Here is a 14,521-nt window from a genome sequence, read left to right as displayed (position 1 = left end):
AGGTGTAAGTTTAGATTGTTTATTTGAGATTTTTCTTGTTTCTGGAGGTAGGCTTGTATTGCTATAAACTTCCCTCTTAGAACTGCTTTTGCTGCATCCTGTAGGTTTTGGATTGTCATGTTTTCATTTTCATTTGTCTCTAGGTAGTTTTTGATTTCCTCTTTGATTTCTTCAGTGATCTCTTGGTTATTTAGTAACGTATTGTTTAGCCTCCTTGTGTTTGTATTTTTTATGTTTTTTTTTCCTTGTAATTGATTTCTAACCTCATAGCGTTGTGGTCAGATAAGATGCTTGATATGATTTCAGTTTTCTTAATTTTACTGAGGCTTGATTTGTGACCCAAGATGTGATCTATGATGGAGAATGTTCTATGCGCACCTGAGAAGAAAGTGTAATCTGCTGTTTTTGGATGGAATGTCCTATAAATATCAATTAAATCTATCTGACCTTTGTGTCATTTAAGGCTCATCTTAACCATTTTAAGTGTATAGTTCAGTGGTATTCAATACACTCACATTATTATGCACATCACCACCCTCTGTCCCCTTAACTCTTTTCACCTGTAGAACTGAAACTCTACACCAATTAAACAACAACTCTCCAAAGCAAATTTATCAGTTTATTCTCCCCCTCCCTCAGTCCCTGGCAACCACTGTTATGCTTTCTTTGATTATGACTTTGATTACTTTAAGTACTTAAGTGGAATCATATAGTATTTGTCTTTTGTGACTAGCTTATTTCATTATGCATAGTGTCTTCAAGGTTCATCCATGTGGTAGCATATTATAGAATTTCCTTTTTCTTTTAAAAGGCTGAGTAATATTCCATTGTGTATGTGTGTACTATATTTTGTGTGTGTGTGTGTGTGTGTGTGTGTGTGTGTGTATTAAATGCTTTATATTATTTAGAATTCCTTAGTGGATTTTTAAATAGGTTTAAAAGATACTTTAGTGCTATTTTGGGAAATTGATTGGGGTTTTCGGATGGGCTAGGAGTACATTCTTTTTTTAAAAATTTTTTACAGTAAGTCCTTGTTGGTTATTTATTTTAAGTATAGCAGTGTGTGTGTGTACTGCATTTTGTTTTCTGTTCATTGGTATGTTGTGTTTTCATTTTCACTCATCTCTAAGTATTTCTTACTTTCCCTTGTGATTTCTTCTTTGTTTGTTTAAAAGTGCATTAATTTCCAGAATTTTGTGAATTTTCCAGATTTTTCTTTTTAAATCTATTGAGACTTAACATGTGCCCCAATACAGGGGAATGTTCCATGTGCACTTGAGAAGAATGTGTACTCTGTTGAAGTTTGGTGGATTGTTCTGTGTATGTTTGTTAGATGTAGTTAGTGTATTGTGTTGCTTAAGCCCACTATTCCCTTACTTATCTTACTTATTTCCTTACTGATTATTGTGAAACTGTTTATTTCTTCCTTCAATTTTGTCAGTTTTTGTTTCATATATTTTTATAGTTTGTCATTAGGTGTGTAAATGTTTGTAATTGTTATATCTTCTTGCTTTATTGAAACTTTTATTAATACATAATGTCCTTGTCTCTTGTAACCTTTTTTTATTTAAAGTTTATCTGTCTGATATTATTATAGCCACTCTTGCTGTCTTTTGGTTACTCTGTGCATGGAATATCTTTTTTCCATCCTTTTACTTTCCACCTGTTTGTGTCTTCGGGTCTCAAGTGAATCTCTTGTAGATAACATATTGTTGGTTTTTATTCATTCTTCCAATATCTATCTTTGGACTGGAGAATTTAAACCATTTACACTTAAAAGTAATTACTGAGGAGGGATTTACTCCTGTCATCGTGCTATTTGTTTTCTATATGCCCTGTAGCTTTTTATGACAATTTATATACAAGTTTTGTTTTTTTTTGTGGTACGCGGGCCTCTCACTGTTGTGGCGTCTCTCGTTGCGGAGCACAGGCTCCGGACGCACAGGCTCAGAGGCCATGGCTCACGGGCCTAGCCGCTCCGTGCCATGTGGGATCTTCCCAGACCGGGGCACGAACCCGTGTGCCTTGCATCGGCAGGCGGACTCTCAACCACTGTGCCACCAGGGAAGCCCTTGTTTCCTTTTGTGTATATTTTATAGCTGTCTTCTTTGTGGGTACAATGGAGATGACATTTAACATCCTAAAATTGTAACACTAATTTAAATTTATACCAGCTTACCTGCAATAACATACAAAGCCTGTACTCCTTTACAGCTCTGTCTCTACCTCCTCATTTGTTGATGTTCCACAATTACATCATTATACATGCGTGCCGCCCCAAACCATAAACTAATAATAATTTTAAATGCATTAGCATATTAAATTATCTAGAAAATAAGACTTGGAGTTATAAACCAACATTGCAGTGATACTAGTTTTTACACTAATAATTTTTTTCTTTAAATGTCATAGTCTCCTAAATCATGTTGCAAATAAAAAGTGCAGTTTCAGACTATTTACAGTAATACTAGCTGTTTTAACTATGCATTTAACTTTATTGAGCTCCTTATTCCTCCATACCTTTGAGGTACCATCTAGTGTCCTTTCATTTCACCTTGCAGGGCTCCCTTAAGCATTTCTTGCATGACAGATCTAGTATCATGAACTTCCTCAGCTTTTGTTTATCTGGGAATGTCTTAATTTCTCCCTCACTTATGAAGGACAGTTTTGGTGGATATAGCAGTCTTTGTTGGCAGTTTTTTCTTTTAACACTTTGAACATATCAGTCCACTGTCTTCTGGCCTCCAAAGTTTCTGATGAGAAATCTGCTTAATCTTAGTTGAAGACCCCGTGTATTGATGATGATTATTTCTTGCTGCTTTCAAGATTCTCCCTTTGTCTTTATCTTTAAAGTTTGATTATAATGTGTCTTTTGAGCTTCTTTGAGTTCATCTTGGGTTTTATTGAGCTTCTTGGATGTTTATATTCATGTCTTTCATCAGATTTGGGAGTTTTCAGCCATTATTCATTCAAGTATCTTCTCTGCCCCTTTCTCTCTCTCCTCCTTCTGAGATTCCCAGAAGGATGTATATATTAAGTGTATATTGGTCCACTTAATGGTGCTCCACATATCCCTTAGGTTCTGTTCACTTTTTTTCAATCTTTTTTCTTTCTGTCCTTCAGACAATAATTTCCTATTTCCTTGTCCTATTTTTCAAGTTCACTGATTCTTTCTTCTGCCTTTGAATCCCTCTAGTGAATTTTTTATTGTAATTATTGGTCTTATTAACTATGAAATTTCTTTTTGGTTTCCTTTTGCGTTTTTTATTTCTTTATTGATATTTCCATTTTGTTCACACATTGCTCTCTTGGCTTTTCCCACATCTTTCTTTAGTTCTTTGTGCATCTTAGAGACGGTTATTTTAAAGTTTTTTCATCCAGTAGATCTGCCATTAGGTCTTTTTCAGGAGCAGTTTCTGTTGATTCATTTTTTTCTTTGAATGAGCAATACTTTGCTGTTTCTTTGTATGATTTGTGATTTTTTTGTTGAACACTGGGCATTTGAATCTAATAATGTGATAACTCTGTAAGTCAGATTCCCCCTGTTCCCCTGGGCTTGCTGGGTTTGTTGTTGTTATTGTTTTTGTTTTTTATTGTTGGATGTTTCTATATTGAGGATCAGTCTGAGGTGTAAACAGAGTCTTCTCTGTTCTTTCTGAGCCTTTCCCTTGTTGTGCCCATTTACTTTCTAACTTCCCCCATGTATACAGTTTGTTTTTTTTTTTTTAACATTCTTATCTTTAATGTCTGGCTCCCGAAAGAGGAAGATGTGAAAAATGAAGCGGGGAGGGTACTGGTCCTTTTATATCCCCTGGAAGTCACTTCAGCCAGAATAAGAGGGGCTTGTAACAATCGGGGGAGGTATAATAATTATGGCTGTTCGCCTGTTTGTCTGCCCCTCTGATCAGAAGCAGCAATCAGTGATCAGAGCACAGTTCCCTGATATTTGAAGGATAGGGTACTTTTTCCCCAATCTGACTCCCATAAGCAATGTGTAAGCTGCTCTAGGAACATGTACACAGCTTCCTGCCAGGTGTGTAGGGGTGGGAGATGGGCAGCTGCTACTGTGCTAAGAGCTGAATTTAACCTCAGTTTTACCACCCATGTCTTCCTCGGAAGGGACAAGGCTTCAACAGAGTTCAGAGTTCCACAATAGTTAAATCAGACATTATGCCAGTGTAGTTTTTTGTGTAGGTTGGGAGACAGATTGCTAGTGCTTCCTACTCTGCTGTCTTCCCAGAATCCTCTCCCCTTAAATGATTCATATACTTTCAATTTAAATCCCTTAAGATATATAACTCAGAGTTATAAAAACCAGGTTTTTTAAAAAAGTAGATTATGCATGCACATGTCAGAAATTCAAAAGGCATTGGAATAGGTACAGTGTCTTCTAAGTTATCCCTATTGAGACATCCTCTTTTATCATTTTTTTCCCCATAGGTAATATCCTTCCAGAGATAGTGTATTCATATATATATGCATAAAGGTATATACACCCATGCTTCCCTCTTCCCTTTTGTTTTTGACACAACTGGCAGTATATTTATGGGGAATGACCTTCAGGACTTGCCAGGAGAAAAATTAGGATACATTATGCAATATATTTAGACTGTTCTTATTCTTTTAAATGATTTCTTAGTATTCCATGGTTCTAGATAGTGCATAATTTATTTGATGGACATTTAGGTTGTTTTCAATCATTTGCCATTAATGGCAGCCATATCTTAGCATTTGTTGCTCATGTGTGTATCTGTAGATTAAGTTCCTACAGGTGAAGGTGCTTGGTGAAAGGGATATGTGGTACATTTTGATAAATATTGCCAAATTACTCTCTAAAGAGGTTGTGGCAGTATACAACACATTAGATGTTGGAATGCCACTGCTCTTACCGGTGAAAAATACCACTAATTAATATATATCTTGTGACTTCTGTAAACCTACTGCTGTTTGCTGCTACTTCAATCACAAAAACCGTAAGTTTTTTGATAAACTTGTGATAAGTACAGTTTTCTTATTTCCTCCTTCACCTCCCACCCAACTAAAATATACAACAGTGAAATATATTAGCTCAAACTTTACTCTTTCCAAGTTACTGCTTACTGCAGACTCCATGAAGGCAAGAACTTTTGTCTATTCTGTTCATTGATATATCTAGTGTTACTTGAACAGTGCTTGGCATTTATCATAGAATAAATTTTTGAGTAAACTAATGCATTGTAGTTAAATAATAGTTTTCCCTCATTTATTTAGTTTTCCTCTTTTCATCAAAAGTATTTTTAGAAAGTAAAATAATCGGCCTTGGGCTTTTTATGGGATCATTTCCTCATTAATGAACTGTTGCAGTATTGTTGAAGTAATAATTATTGCTGTTTAGAGTTGTTTTCTTTTCAGATATTTCAATAAATTCTTAGGCTACAGGAGGCAAGGTATTTTTAACTTCTGAAAGTAGAGTCCTTTTTTGTGTTCCTGTGTAATATATTAGCTTATGCGTGTTCACACTTCTCACTTCCAGTTGGACTTTTTTCTTCTGTGCTTCTTAAATAGATTGCTTAAGGAATAGTTACAGGACAAAACCTTCTAGCTCTGTCTTAATATAGTGTTAAATATAATTTTGGAATGGAATAAACCTAGAGGCTTTGTCTTACCTAAGATTTAAAAAGTAGCCATCATTTCCTCTTTAATCCTCCTCACATATGTTCATTATGCATAGCAAGATTGTAAGTGTTTCTTTTCTTAAGACAGGTTAAATTTAGCACTTTCTCTTGAGATGATCTGCCAGTTGGTGCTTATATTCAGTCATCTAAAATGCTGTATGCCCTTTAAGAAAGTAATAAAAGATTTCTAATTCTTTGTAAAGGCGGGATCCACGGCACCATTGTTCATTGACCAGCCAGAAGAACCTGAGCCAAATGCAACAGATGGCATAGAATTATTCGAAGACAGTCAGCTAACCAGTCGCTCTAAAGCAATAGCCTCAAAAACCAAAGAGATTGAACAGGTAAGAATCCAGTCTGCTTAAAGTACAAAATCTTTTGTTCCTGTCACTTTGTACACAGTAGTTACAGTAAATATTTAATTGAATAAATATATTTCATTTTGTCTTTTTCCATTTGTGACCCTGAAATTACAATGTAAAAAATTCTAAAATGTGTTTGATTTGATTTCACAGTAATTTTTATCAGTTTGGTCCTCTACCCCTGCTTACTTTTTTTTCCTTTTTTTAATAAAAAGCAAGCTTCTATTTTAGAGAATATTAATATTCTAGTTAGTGTGGAGCAATTAAAGAACTATTAAACTTAGAGATGGGTTGAAAAATATTAAATATACCAATATGATAGCAAATGTTAGTTTTGAATACTGGGATTACAGATGTTTCTTGATGGTTTTCATTATACTTTTAAGTATTTTTCAAATATTAAAGAAAAAATAAAGGATAGGTATTTAAATCTAATTTTAATGATGTCATTTTGAAAAGTCAGGATCTTGTTTTTAATAGATTGATTAGATTGCTTAAGGAATAGTTATAGGACAAAACCTTCTATCTGTATCTTAATACAGTGTGAAATGTAATTTTGGAATACAATAAGCCTAGAGGCTTTGTGTTACCTAAGATTTAGAAAGTAGCCATCATTTCCTCTTTAATCCTCCTCGCATATGCTCATTATGCATAGAAAAGTTGAAAGTGTTTCAGTATGGAAATATTACCTGCTTTATAGGGTATTATCACTTTATGAGAATTAAATGAAGTAAATGAAATGTGAAAGGGCTTTATAAAATGTGACATGTTGTATAGCTGTTTGTTTTTGATGTTGTTACTCTCTAGTGCCTTGAGTAAATGTCATTATATTGTTATATAATCTTCTAAAAACTATTGGAAATTAAGAACAAAATTAAACCTTTTCTCAAGGTGCTGTCCATTTCCACATCAATTAAAATCTATTTCCCTTGGTTAAGTAGAAGATCTTATTTAAATCCTAGATGTGATTGTGCAGCTTATATAGGAAAACGGTGACTGAGAAAATCCAGTTTAATTTGGTGATGTGAAAGGCAGATTGGTGCCTTTCAAGCTATCAATTAAATGGGAGTAAGTAAATGGTTTGCTCACTAGGTGTATCTTCCAGTATGAATATGAATATCATTGCCCTATATAAAATTACTGTCTTTTTACTCTGACTTATTTTTCTTTGTAGCTTTTTTTTTTTCCCTACCATTTGACATATGTTTGCTTGTCTCCCTTCCATATGGAAGCTTCATGAGAGCAAGGACTTTGTTTTGTTTACTGCTTTATCTTCGTTACCCAGAATAGTGATTGACATGTAGTGGGCTCACAAGAAATATGTGTTGTATGGATAGTCACTGAGTCACTTGAAATCAGAGTGTGTCTTAACCACTTAACAGAGTGCTTAGGCCCAGCACTTAGTAAGTGCTTGATAAGTGATTGTTAAGTGAATGAATTATTTAATGTTATTTTTCTTTTTCACCTAAATTGCAGTTCTTTAAAGGAGAGGTTTTCTTAAGAATATAATTGGTAGAAAAACTTGACTGACTCCCCTATTGGGAGGGAGTATTTTGGGTTGTTTTTTATTAATATTTGTACTGTCTCCTCTTGTTATTAGTCATAGTTGATGTATTTGATCTTGAAAAGGTGGGTTACCAGTCAGAGGTAGAGCCTAGCTTAGCAGCACACACATAAAATTATTTAGTATGAAACCAGTGTTTGTATACTGTACAGACACCCATATATGTTTGATCTGTAAGTATGACTGTATCTCTTGTTGTCATCTGCCCATTGTTCAAACACATGAAAAATCTGATACTGAAGTATATTGAACAAGGACAGATGAACTAAAGAAAGAAAAATAACTCTAAAAGGTCATTACTGTATTCTGATGTACTAGAGAAGTAAAACCATTATAAAATAAAGAACTTAATGATGTTAAATATTGGAATGTAACTACTGTGTTCTTGCTAGGGTACTTTGGTTTTCATATATTGACAAGAAAATCAAACCAAAATTCCTCAAAATGTCACAAAGCTAGTAAATAATGACATATAATTATTTTATAAATCATGTCTTAATGTTACAGTGATTTTTGAAAACGAAAAAATTAGGTTTAAGGGGATTTCACTCCAACATTTGCACATTTTATTTTTAGAGATTAAATACCAGATGGATAGGAATATTATAAAGGTTTGAGAAAGCTAGATGGTAGTTAGTTATACAGCTGTCTAGTAATTTATATTTTTCCATATGCTTGAAATATTGCATGATTTAAAAAATGAATAATAGCCCCCCAAAAAAGGGCCTGCATAGATGAGGCCAACAAATCAAACTTAGAATAATGTAGGAATGTAAATATTGGTGTTATAGCCAAGTTGCTTTTTCTCCCTGTTATGTCAAGTACAATATGTTCAGATATCTTATAAATTTCCACATGTAATTTTTTGAGGGTTTATATAAATTAGGTCCTTCAGCCCTTGAATCCAAAGAAAGTCATTAACTTGAGGCAGTATTACAATATGTAATAAACTAAATCTTCAGGCCAAAATTTGGTTTAATTCAGAGGGCCTACAAATGTGGCTTATTCGATGTTTAAGGGCACGCATATGGATAGAGATTGTATCAGAATCACTTCAATAAGAGCAGATTCATGTTCTTTGCCATATTATTGCCACCTCATTCCTGGGCATATAAGAATTCGGTAGGGTAGAGGTACAGGTGCCTTTTGAAAAAGCTACCAGCTTATAGTTGTATATGGTGGAGAACTACTGGTCTAAAATCCTTGAACCAGAAGACATCAGATTGCATCTCTGAATATTATGTTGCTAGAGATCATTTGAAACATCTCACTTTTACGTAAATATCTTTTAGTGGATATGATTCATTCTCTTGCTACAGCACATTTATCCTCTTTATGCTTTGGATCCTGTGGTATATCTTTTCCCCCTATTTCCCCAGATTATCCCCTCTTACCCAATTTGAGCCACCTTTTACATTCAAATACTGGAATATTTTCCTAGGCTTTTTGGCTTCTGAGCTTAGAGAGGCAAACTTCAGAATTTCTTCTGTCATTATGGTAATTCCTAGAGAGACTTAATCCACAAAAATATAGGTGATGAATTGGGAGATTGGGTTTGACATATATACAGTAATATGTATAAAATGGATAACTAATAAGAACCTACTGTATAAAAAATAAATAAAATTCTAAAATTCCAAAAAAATATATAGGTGATTCATATTCTGGTTCAGGTATTTGGCATTAGCCCCTTGATCGTGATATATCCCTCAAGTCCTCACATACCTACTACTACTGAACTATTTGATTTGAAAGTGCATCCTACTCCTTGGTATTTTACCAGTGAGGAATCTTGGCTTTTAACAAATTGTTACTTTGAATGAACGACGCAAATTGAAATCCTCCATTATTACATACCCTTCTTCCCTCTGTTGCACCTTGAGGGATAAAGCAATATTTACTTTAACTCTTTGGAATTCTCTTATTTAAGATTCGCAAAATCCCTCATACTATGATAAAATTGTGCTTAGACATAGCCTGTCAGGGAGATCCTCTGTTTTCTTGGGGTCCTGGCATCTAATGATATTTAAGTCTTCTTGTAATTCCCCACTGGCAAGATCTGGCTTCGATTCTTCTATCTTCCTCTTTCTTCAGATGGAATCAGATAATATGAGTAGATCTGGGGTACACACACACACACACACACACACACACACACACACACACACACACATATGTATATGTATACATACACAGACAAAAAAATATGCATATGCATGGTTGGCCAAGCAGATCATATGACTAAGTGTCAGGGTGGCTAAAATCCTCCTAAAGACACAAGAAGTTGTAGAGAAGCCGGTTCCTAGTGAAGCAACTGTAAGGATAGTTGGTGAGTAACTGAAGTTTATTAGTATCTTTTGCTCTGCCAACTAGTCTTAAAAAAAAGAACCTTTCATCTCTTCACTCTCAAGGCACCGTGCTTATATTGTAATTCTCTGCTTTTGTTGTACATCTGTAGGGCTTTTAAAAAGTAGAGCTTGTTAGATATCTGCCATAAATATTCTGGTAAGTTAGTTATCAGAGCTTCTCAGCCTTTAATGTGGGTGTAAATCACTGGGGGATCTTGTTAAAATACAGATTTTGATTCAGTAGATCTGGGATGGGGCTTGAGATTGGAATGTTTGACATTCTCCCAGGTGATGCTGATTTTACTAGTCTATGTACCATATTTGGAGTAACAAGGAGTTGGAAGGAGGTGACTATTTTTTCTTAAGTTCTTCTATACTTTCTAATGTGCTGAAAGGTTGAAAACTATTATCACCTTTTATGTAAATTAAGAGACTTTTGTACTGTTTTTTAATTGTGGTATAATTAACATGCAATAAAATGCATAGATCTTAACTATTCAGTTGGATAAGTTGTAACAGTTGTAGCACTTTGTAAATATCACCCATAACAAATATTTATGAAAGTCTTTTCTATTATGTTAAAATATCCTCCAGCCCATCCATTGAAAGCTGTGTTTTAAGTGATAAAATACACAAGGATAAAATTCAAAAGGCACAAGAGATTATGCAGAGAAAACAAGTTTCCTTCTCACCTATAATTCTTAGCTGCCCAGTTTCTTTCCCTAGTGTGTAGATATACTGTATATATGTGTATGTGTATATATGTGTATATATACATGTATATGTGTATACACAGAGCTTATATATAGTATTTATGTATGTATGTATACATACATAAATACATATACACACACACACATCTGGAGCATATTTGATTCAGATGAGTGGAGATAAAGGTTGGTGTGTGTGTCTCCATGCTTTTTCTTTAAATACAGTACACTCTGTACCCTGTTCAATGTCTTAGTGACCATTCTGTATCAGTATATATAACTAGTCCCCTATTAATAGACATTTATAATCCCTTGGGAACCGTGTTTCAAAATATAGGTCCTCTGATTTCTCCATGTTAAAAAAATGTATATATATGTATTTTTAAAATAAAATATTACATTTAAAATATACAGTTTGGGGCTGTGGAGTTGCTTTAATACTGTGGGTGTCAAATGCCTGTGTTTTTGTTTTGTGAAGTGCTGTGCAGGTTTTAATAACTGCATAGGAGATCACCAGAGTCCCTGTTTACCTCTCATGGTTCTAATGGCATGCCAAGTTTGAGCATAACTGTAATATGTGAGTTTGTAGAGAGTCTGAATTTCTTGCTTGTACCAGTCTTTATCAGCCTTTCTTAAAAGTTACGTTAGTAGATGCAATTAATAAAATCTAAGCCAATCTAATTGCGGGGATGTACCTGATAATATTCTTTAAATGCATTACTCATGATGCTCTTCAAATCGCAGAAAGTCATCATTTGTAAGGGGGAACGTCCATCTCTTCTTTCTTCTTATTTGGTGAGTAATTCAAAAAAGAACAAGTACCATGAAGACAAATTCATTTTTAAGACCTCTTTGGCTATTTCAGGACACTATCCTAATAACGTAAAGCTGTTTTATGAAAAAGCTGATATTTCTACCTGCAAGTAAGTCTCTCTATTAACAGAATGGTTGATTACTATATTTATCTGATAATTTATAATTAAAATATAGACAGGAATCATTTTAGATCCAGAGAGGGTGCCAATCTAATGTTCTAAAACAGACTACTCAGAGACTCTTGATAGGGGGGATTGTGTATTTTTCTTCTTGCCTTCTTTTAACTTCCAAAGACTTAAACTGAATGAATATGCATTTGTTTTGGTAAAGACATTATTTTTTATAGTCAATCATAGCTATGCCAGCCTTGTTATATTGAGGAAATTTTATTTCTTAGCCGTGTTGGGGCCACTTTCCTAACTCTAGTTAATAAAAATCAAGTTACTTCAGAAATCATTTTGTTGCCTGTCTAGGTCATCAGTCTTATAGGTTAATACAGTTTTACTGTAAGTCTAGATCAATCTACTTAATATGTGATTTTTATTTTAATTTGAATTCTACATGTTAACCATTTTGTGACCGTATGGGCTGCTCACTGGCTTTTCTTCATTTTCTTCCTCAAAATAAAAAAGGCTGAATAATCTTAGGTCTTTTCCTAATCTAAATCATATTAAAAATTAAAAGCTAAATATTGCTTCTTCTGTACACACTATTATATGTGTACATAAAGAAGCTAATTTCAGATTTAACTATAGAATGTTTAGGTGTTGATTCTTTTTTTAAACCTCTTAATGAGGACACAGTGTACTTACATTAAAATGCTTTTTAAAAACTCAAAATATTTATCATTGCTATGCATCAGTCAGTAATTAATTAGTGCTTGTTGAGCTAATGAATTGTGCAGAAAGTGTTTTCATCAGTAGACAAGATGTTCCGTTTAGTCACCATTCTGCCTGTGGCCCTCTTCTTTTCTTCGAGTGTCTAGTTTCAGTCACCGTCTAACTATATAGCTGATTCTTCCCAGTCCTCTCACTGGGTCTTGCTCTTTCTCCCTCAATATAAAATAGATATTTTTGTTTTACTTTTACAGAGAAAAGGCTTGAAAATTAATCAAATGAACCATCTTCCTGAAATGTTAACTAGAGTTGCGGACATGGAAAAGAGTCATACATGATGGGTTAAAATGAAATTGTTTCCAAAGTAGTGGCAACTCTATCATTGTATATGCATGATCTAAGCATTTTATACTAGTCCTACATGATAGAAACATTCTTTGTTTTTTCTTTTTATCAGAGCAAGTAACGAACTTTTTAAAAGTGCAGCTCTTACCACTATCTTGTCTAGACATCAAGTCTACCCTACTGTATTTAACAGTCCATTATTACCAACCACTTATTCGGACCTTACATATATAGATTTAGTAAAATATACTCACATAAGATTTACCTCTGAAAAATCTCTTATTCCCAAAACACATTGAAAATAAATCATTTATTTTGGCTAAATTTCAGAGTTTTTGAAAGTTACAGTTTATCAGTCAGATTCTGTTCATGCTCTTACTATAGACACTTGTTGCTGAAACATAAGTGTAAAGTTTTCACTTTAAGGGAGTTTCATCTGGAAGCTGTCTCAGAAGGTAATTTGTATCATATTTGAAATGTTAAAACCAAGTGTCTCAGCTTTTACGTTTAATTAAAAGTAAGTTATTTATACCTGATATAAATCCATAAATATGGAGATTGATGACTCTGTTAAGATACTATTTTTACATAAAATATAAAATTTGGACAATACAGATACCAAGCCTTATAAAAACCATACTTAAAATGTTGCAAGTACCAGAAGAGATGAGGCCATCCTGGACATTATCCCTGGGAATGTCATCATTTAAACAAAAGTACCCAATACAGGTATTCCCTATGGCGTAAGCCCATGCATGAGCTTCCTTCTCTCACTTCCCTTCTTTGCTTCTTGTTAACCAGTGTTAGGTAAGGATTTTCTCTAATGGTTCCAAATTACTGTCACTTGCTATTCAGTTCCCCTTTTGTAAGTTAACAATTTTATTTAGTCTCAGTACTTCACATTGGGAACATTTCTAAGTAGTGTGGCATAGAAATTGCTGGATGCTTCCATTTAGTGCTTTAACTTCTCAGAGCCTTTTCCTCATTTGTTAAATGGGATTAGTTGCATGTTTTCCTGCAGAATTAACAAACTCTTGTATGTGAAAGCCCTTTATATATTGGAAATCACTATACAAGTGGTTATGGTTGTGTTGAGTATTACTTTGCCTGTTTCTTTGCAACCTTGGAAGATTGACTAATTTCAGATTACCTCTTAGGAATATTTTATAGCAAGTTTCCTGTATAAGTTTAACTTTGAGAGCCCATTTTCTCATCAGTGTGAAGATTTGGGCTGTTTACCTCTTGTCCTTTTACTTCTGTTTTTATTTTGGGGGATTTTCCCTTTATTTGTTCAAAATAAAATGTGAAAATAATTTTACTATGAAATATTTTATTTATTTTGGGGGGCTTTGTAATTTTCCTTTCACATTTTCCATTTGGCTTGCTTTTTTATCTCACTGGTCCTTATCTATTTTTCCAGACATAAGAAGTACCATAAAAGATTAATGTTTCCTTCTCCTTAGAATTCCCTGCTTTCCCTCCCCATTCCTAAAACATAAATTGTTCCCATATATCCCCCTTCACCTGTCATCCCTTATTTTTAAGATGTGATCCCTCCTATAACATCTGGTGTCTTCTCTTAACTGTTGTTTAATTCAAGTATTGTGCAAGGAGATAACAAACTTGTCTGTTATATACACTCATTTGCTGACTACAGTGTGAGTTAATTGATATTCTCAATTCATTTATAGATGGTGTTTTAAAAGTTGCACTTAGGGGGCTTCCCTGGTGGCGCAGTGGTTGCGCGTCCGCCTGCCGATGCAGGGGAACCGGGTTCGCGCCCCGGTCTGGGAGGATCCCACGTGCCGCGGAGCGGCGGGGCCCGTGAGCCATGGCCGCTGGGCCTGCGCGTCCGGAGCCTGTGCTCCGCAACGGGAGAGGCCGCA

At 34.4% G+C, this 14,521-nt stretch overlaps 1 protein-coding gene across 16 annotated transcripts in view; it reads left to right on the top strand.

Moving 5' to 3' along the window:
- PPHLN1 (periphilin 1) overlaps nucleotides 1-14,521 on the top strand; it is a 168,884-nt gene that overhangs the window by 86,422 nt on the left and 67,941 nt on the right. For 9 of the 16 annotated variants that reach the window (XM_055085684.1, XM_055085680.1, XM_055085683.1 and 6 more), the window contains 2 exons: nucleotides 5,858-5,998; nucleotides 11,383-11,433. In XM_055085684.1, coding sequence (XP_054941659.1) covers nucleotides 5,858-5,998; nucleotides 11,383-11,433 — 192 coding nt within the window. Of the gene's footprint in view, nucleotides 1-5,857; nucleotides 5,999-11,382; nucleotides 11,434-14,326; nucleotides 14,354-14,521 lie in introns of those variants that run through there. The other 7 variants (XM_028491446.2, XM_007106047.4, XM_024122723.2 and 4 more) reach the window with 2 other exon arrangements.

Source organism: Physeter macrocephalus, chromosome 6 (genome assembly GCF_002837175.3).
Source record: "Physeter macrocephalus isolate SW-GA chromosome 6, ASM283717v5, whole genome shotgun sequence".
Classification (NCBI taxonomy): Eukaryota; Metazoa; Chordata; class Mammalia; order Artiodactyla; family Physeteridae; genus Physeter; species Physeter macrocephalus.
Note: the sequence above shows the minus strand (reverse complement) of the source record. Positions and strands in the feature narration are given on the sequence as shown.